This window comes from Oryzias melastigma, linkage group LG12 (assembly GCF_002922805.2).
Source record: "Oryzias melastigma strain HK-1 linkage group LG12, ASM292280v2, whole genome shotgun sequence".
NCBI lineage: Eukaryota > Metazoa > Chordata > Actinopteri > Beloniformes > Adrianichthyidae > Oryzias > Oryzias melastigma.
In genome coordinates this window covers 6661903-6669121 of record NC_050523.1, presented here as the reverse complement: position 1 = coordinate 6669121, position 7219 = coordinate 6661903, and the positions used below count along the sequence as shown (strand labels likewise).

At 38.1% G+C, this 7219-nt stretch overlaps 1 protein-coding gene across 5 annotated transcripts in view; it reads left to right on the top strand.

Moving 5' to 3' along the window:
• fibcd1 (fibrinogen C domain containing 1) overlaps positions 1–7219 on the top strand; it is a 222721-nt gene that overhangs the window by 210515 nt on the left and 4987 nt on the right. For all 5 annotated transcript variants that reach the window (XM_024299837.2, XM_036214653.1, XM_036214652.1 and 2 more), the window contains one exon: positions 2143–2322. In XM_024299837.2, coding sequence (XP_024155605.1) covers positions 2143–2322 — 180 coding nt within the window. The remainder of the gene's footprint in view (positions 1–2142; positions 2323–7219) is intronic.

Sequence of the window (7219 nt, the reverse complement as noted above, 5' to 3'; positions counted from 1 at the left end):
TGTTGGGAGTAATTGTCTCTAAAAATTAATAGCAAGAGCTCAAACTTAGACTTTATAGATGTCATGGAGACTGTACTATATTACATACACCAATTACTAAAAACACAGCTTAAAACAGCTAAAAACACATCTTTTTAAAATTGCTTTTTCTTAACTCTGTTTATGCCCTGTTTTTATATTTGGTTTTACTTTGTGTTTTACTGTAAAGCACTTTGTGGTTCTTATCTTGAAAGGTGCTATATAAATAAAATGTATTATTATATTATTTATTATTACTATCCATTATTCAATTATTGGTTAATTTAAAATAAGACTCTACGTATGGATTGATTTAAAACTTTAGCTCTAGAACACCTCTTGCTGAAAAAAAAATAAGATAAAGTACGGGAATTATTTTGTAGAACAGTACCAAACTAACCTTTTAAGATGTGATTTGCCTTCACAGACACAGTTAAGGATGCATGGTGGTGGAGGAAACATGGTTGGGATAGTCTGCATGTCAAAAAAACTTTTATTCCTCTATAAACTTTGATTGCAGCGATGTGTTGACCTTTTCTAGTGGAGCGTCTAATAATGTTTCTGTATCACTTAAAGTTTATATTACTGCTTTTTCTGGACTGTATTTATTTTGATAGAATTTTACATTTTCGTGTCATTTAACAACATTTAGTGTCTAGCAAAGATGTGAAATGGGAAACAAAAGAATTGCTTAGTCTGTATTTACGCTATTATTACTAAAACATAAATGAACTGTTGTTCATTTTGCATGAATAGAATACAAGCATTATAAGAAAATAGACTTCCTTTCAAAATAAAAGACACCTTGTCACATGTGATCATCTCAATGCAGCAAAAGTAGTAGAAGTAAGTGAAATGTCAGCAGTGATTAAATAAAAAACTTAATTTCACTGTTGTTGGTGCATATCTGCCATATTTTTTGCACACACTAACATTTTTTTAATTTTCTTCAAAAATATTAAATTTAGCTTAATAATCCAGTGTGTTTATTGACTTCCAGTTTTTTTGTAGTACAGGACACACAAAAATGTTGTAATTCAACTTCTTATAAGCACGGTCCTTCAAATGTTTGTAAATTAGTTTGAGTTAGTTTACTTTTTTCCTCCCTTTACTACTTTCTCACTTCTTACTCTATAGTTACTGTATTTTCCAGACTATAAGTCGCGTTTTTTTTTTTTAGATTTCCCAGAGGTGCGACTTATACTCAGGCGTGACCTATTTGTGATTTTTTTAAAAACATAAATAGACTCATATATTCGTTATTTTCCCACTAACAACTGGTTGCCTTTTAGCGGTTGTTTCCCATTAACTAAAATGAATAGACTTAACACCTCAACATCATCCGTACATTCTGTACATTTTAAATGAGATATACAGTCAAAGCTTTCATGAGGCTAAACGGTAGCATCTCCACACCCAATGGGAGCATCTACTTTATGAAGACATTTTTGGACAAGTATTGAGCATTAAATTTGAGGGACGTCAAAAGAGGAAACGGACTCGAGTTTGACGCATGAATCGCGTTCGGTGTTGAATCTTACGTTACGTCCGGCGTGTTGAATTTGTCCATAAATATTTGACTTTTTTCTTAAAAGAGCGACTTGTATATGTTTTTTTCTTCTTCATTGTGCATTTTTTGGCTCCTGAGACTTATACTCCAGGGCGACTTATAGTCAAGAAAATACAGAATTTTAGCATTTAAATATTTAGAAACTTTTTTATTTTTCTTTAAAAAAAAAGTCTCACAATGGAGGGATAAAAGAGCCCCTGTCCCCTGTGAAAACATGCGTCGTAGGTTAATTGGAGATTCAAAATTCTCTTTAGGTGTGAATGTGTGCGATTGTGTGTCCCTCAACAGACTGGTGACTCTTCCAGGGTGTACCCCACCATTGCCCAACAGCAGCTGGATTGGCTCCAGCAAACTCATGAACCTGAAAAGGGATTTAGCTGGTTCTGAAGATGGATGGATGGATGGTTTTGCATTGTAAACAATTGGACAAATGTGGAGAACAAGTGAAACAAACCTTAGACGTCTGCTGTTGGAGGTCACTAACACTGTTTTCTGAGAGGCTACAAAGGGAAGATCTAATGGACTGGTTCATTCTGTTTTCTTTTTGCCTGCAGGCTTAAAGCAGATCCATGCACTGACCATCCAGGCCAACTATGAGCTTCGTATCGACTTGGAGGACTTTGAAAATAGCACCGCATACGCCCAGTACGGCACCTTTGGAGTGGGCCTCTTCTCGGTGGACCCTGATGATGATGGATACCCTTTGACTGTAGGCGATTACTCTGGCAATGCAGGTAACTAAGACACTGAGTGAACTTTCTAATTACTGTACCTATTTTTTTTTCTGCTTTACTTCAGTGAGCCACTAAAACAGTAGAGGAGCTTAACTCCAGATGTCCAACCAGCCTGTTAAATAATGTTATTTTTGCGCAGCAAAAGGTGTTTCCACTTGTCAACCCATGCAGGCACTTGCACGGCTCTAACAATCAGATCCAAACCACTTACTTGTCACCTTGATTAAATTAATGCCAATTAATTGCGATGCTTGACCTGCAGCGTAAACAAAAAGCTGCAGCCGAAATGAAGAAGCAATTTAAAGAACCTGTGGGGAACGCTGCTCTGAGAAAACACAGCGAATGGGCTCAGATATATGAGATATTAGACACGGGTAGGGAGGGTGGGAAGCAAGGAAGGAAGGAAGGAGGTGAGCTGGCAGGAAACCACTCATTAAGGAAGGAATGGGTAAAGATTTTCAAGCAATCAAGGTGCAGTTTTAAAAAAAGCTTTACCTTTAGCAGGTCCGGCAATAGTCCCGCCTGTCTGGATTGTACCGGACTGAAGATATCCCAACGCTCATGCTATCATGTTAGCCTCCCCCTGTGTATTGCTGCTGTTAGATGCATTTTTGTCGCTGTCCTCTGTGGCTGCCATCTGATCAGCTGACAGGTGCTCATTTGCACTGGGAGCAGCTGGATCCTAATGGGCATCAGAGAAGACTGCCGGCCCCCAGTCGTCAAGGTGACACCCAGCACCTTTTAAATGAGCCTTTAGGCGCTGCTGTTGTTGCTGTTTATTGTCTCTAGACATCATCGCGGCGTTGACACTATTGAGCTGTTGCTTCTCTGCTGAATTTTTTTTTCTTTCTTTCTTTGCCCACTATCTCTATACTTCTAATGTCAGACAGCACACTACAGGAGTATCGGACATGCCTGTCAAATTATTTTTCCAACTGAGTGGTTACCATAGTGATGCCAAATGGAAAGTAGAGTGGGACGGAATGAGAGAGTAAGGAGCCGGGCAGCTATATCCTGGGCAATTAAGGGCTGTTTGATCCCCTTACAGGCTCTTAGGCATCACCTGATGGCTTTCATCCTGTTCACAGCTTTGTCCTTCTATTTACTTGGAGCCCCAGTGCGAAAGAGTTTCGGAGGAAAGAGGAGGTGAGAGTGTTGGTATTGCAGAGCATACCAAGAGTTTTCAGAACATCCATTTGTCAAAAACCTCTGGTGTGCACCAAAACATGTAAGCGTGATACTTTTATTTAGCTTTCAGGCCTCTTGTGGTACGTTCACACCAGGCTAGGAAACTAGCAGTTAAGTGACCACTTACCAAGTCTATGAAAATTCATGTGTATGCAAGTTTCAGGCTTTTGTGTCCAAAACGCTCATGTTTATGCGTTCCTAGGCAAGTTTTTATGACTGTTAACAGGCTCTACGTCCAAAACGCATGGTCATTGAATACCTATTGAAACCAGTTGAACTTTGACCAACTCGGACATGGTGGTGATGTATGGGTAGTATCCTTGTATCATGAAGGAGAAATTCAGAGTTACAGTTTGTGCCCAGTCACAATTCTATCAAGTCAGTCATAAATTGGAATAGAAAATCGTGAAAGAAAAAGCCTGAAACAAGATTTGCACTAAGCCTCATTTAACTTTGGGTACATACGCCAGTATGGGGTAGCGGCAGTTTGCCAAAACGCTTCAGCATGCCTGTGTGTACATAGATACAGAGCAATGGTCTTCAACCGTGTTTCTCATGAGCTACTGCCATGCTTGTTTTACAGCCGTGGTGATACAGTAGACTGGTCGAAGGGTCCTTAGGTAAAACACTGAACTCTGGTAGTTATCGGTTGGCCCAGTGTTTGGCACTAGGGTTGGACACCAATTGGGTTTTATGCGGTTCTTTGCCGTTCTTTGGTTTCGGTTCCTAATTGGTGCCAATTTCGGGACTTCCATGATAAAAAATAATTCCTACATCTTCCCAAATCAACAGGTTCATTCCCAAGTCGTATATTGATGCATGGTTAAGACCTTCGTGTCAAAAATTGACGTTTTGAGGGTCGTTTTTTGATGTTTTTTGATTAAGTCGGAGCTCCACAACTTGTCACAAACCGGCGATGTGCCGCTCTTTCACTGATTTTGCTGATTGCCGCCTGTCAAACATCTGATCCTGAGCTAGTCTGAAGGATTACCGTTGCTATAATCTCACTTAGGGGTTGTGTCTCAATGACAGCCGCTTCCACTGTGTCTCTGTGACTGACTTTGAAGGCCGTCCCGTATTAACCAGAGCGGAGGGAGAAATAGGTGACCTTTTTTATTATTGTCTTCACGAAAATAAGTCAAGTATCACAGTTCAGAAGAGCTAAGCAGGCTGCCCAAGCTCCGCGCTCCAATTCCAGCGTGTGAAGCTCAAACCAAAAGCTAACAAACGCTGGAAACGTTAGTTTAAATGAGAGCTATATCCTACAGTTTCATTTCATTTTTAAGAATTTTCCAGAATGTTAGAAGCTTTTTCCAGTTCGAACTTTTTTTCATTCAGGTCATGATTAATTTGTTTCCGTGTAGAGGCTTTTACAAATTAGAACGTGAGAACAGAAATCTAAAATATGCGATAAAGTCAAGATAAAAACGTCTTCTTTACTCCGCTTCAAGACATTCAATAACTGAGATGTAAAAGATGAAACCACTGGGAATGTCTTGTTATGAGACATAAAGGTCACGACAGAATCTGGGATGAATTGTCTGCAAAGCTGTCTGACCTCCTGCTTTATATAAAAGGAAGAAATACCCCTGACAGCTGTAGAGCTTTATTCTTTATTCTTCTACCTCACTCTGTTTATTTAACGATTAGTTGAAAAGTCGTGCCATTTGGAGGTAAACCGCTGGTGAATACGACTTGTCTGAGGATTTCTAAGGTGATGTTCAAATCAGTTCTGCGACTTTATTATTTTTTATTATTATTAATATTATAATTCACATTTTAATTGTTGCCCAGCAGCGATAAACAATTTCCTTAGATTTGTTGTTGAATTTTATATCATTGTATGACACCATCCAGTTTTAGGTCTCCCAAAAATGTAAAGAAATGAATTATTTTTTATATTTATACAACTTAAAGTCATTGTGCATTAGTAAAGCTCTGAAGTCCCAACAGTTGTAAAATCTAATAACTTAGTTTGTCAGGTTGGTTTACCAAAGGATTGTATCTTAATGGGACGAAAAATCATCAATTGAACCCTCGACTGTACATGAGGACCGGACTGAGTGCAAATAGGAAGTACCTGCTGGATTAAATCAAAATCCCATAGACTTGTATTTAAGATAAACAGCTATTTCCTTATCATTATAGTGTCAGAACAACCATTCTTGCTCTGATACATTTTTAGCATGTTTTTGCTAGTTTAAATTTTTGTTTTCATGATATTTTTCTGGTTTGCAAGTTATTGAAGTTATTAACTGACCAATCAGATGCCTCGTTAAAAGTATATGGTTCAAAATGTTTAATTGGCAGATTCTCCCAAGCCTACTTTTAAGTGAGATGGGGTGTGGACTTGCAACAAGCTCACTCCTATTGGCGAGAGCGGTTGCCGTAGCAACGTTGACTCAGACCAACTCAGACAGATCCCTGTATACTGAGAAGGTCTGCCTAAAGATTTCTTTATCTCGGATAGAAGCAAACTAAATTTATTTAATTTGGTTGTAGCTGGGAGTAAGCCATGTTTTATGTGTGACATCACACTCGCTCAGTCCAATTCTCATATACAGTCAATGGCTTCAACACACAAGATTGGCTGAAATACAAACAAACTAGTAAAGTTCTTTGCTTCCACACACTGTACATCATTTTGATGTAGTTCAGTTTTACATCGTTCTTTCTTTTCTGATACACTTCCAACTTTAACTAAATTTAAATTTAGAAAAAAACAAAAATCCTTGTGTCACAGCTGTTCCTTGACTATATCATCCATCCAAAATTTGGCATCAAATTTCAAAATAAGAATTTTAAACGTGTCGAGTCCATTAGAAAACCTGTATTCAAATTCTTTCGATTGATATCAAGACACCGGCTGTGTTTTACTTAGTTCTAAATTACTTCAAATGGAGCCTAAAACTGAGCTAGAAATGTTGCAAATTTATTTAGTGTCCACATCTTGGCCTTTTTTTATTTACTGTACTTTACATTTACACTTTAAGGCTCATTTTAGCTCAATTTTACCCACACAGCTACAAACAGTTAGCGAGGAACAAACATCTGGAAACTCTAGATTACAATTTGGAAGAGATAACATTTTACCAGATCCTTTAAGCTGTCGCCAGTGAATCCAAAATAACACACGCTCTTTGAACTACTGTAACGCTGACCATTTACATAACAGATTCTGATGTAGCGTGATGATTCAGAGTCTGTGTCAGAATCATCTGGTGTCGGCACTTTATTACCGTAGAATGTTGAGCATCAAACCAAAACTGCTTTTCTCTGCTTCAAATCCATTAAAATAAAGTTATTTGCAAAAAAAAAATAGACTTTTAGTTATTAAAAGAACGTCGACACTGGAGTTAAAGCTCTGATGTTAAAGACTCACTCCCGTAATTGTGTTTTTGGTGTTTTTAACATGTTCTTGTGACATTTTTCTCACTAAATTGGACATTGGGGAGAGTGAGGTAAGTTGAGTCAGTGGGTAAGTTGAGCCACCCCTTTCATCTGGACAACCGTACACATGTTTTGTCGTGTGACCACAAATTTAGGAAGCAATCATCATTTCCAGCCTCCTGTGGTAAAAAGAAGTACAAGGGATAAGGGGAAAGCTGTAATACACAAAAAAAACTATTCTTTGCATGTCAAAGTGAAATTTCAGCTTATTGAGTAATTTAGCTGTAATATTAAAACAAATTAATCTACATCTAAAAAT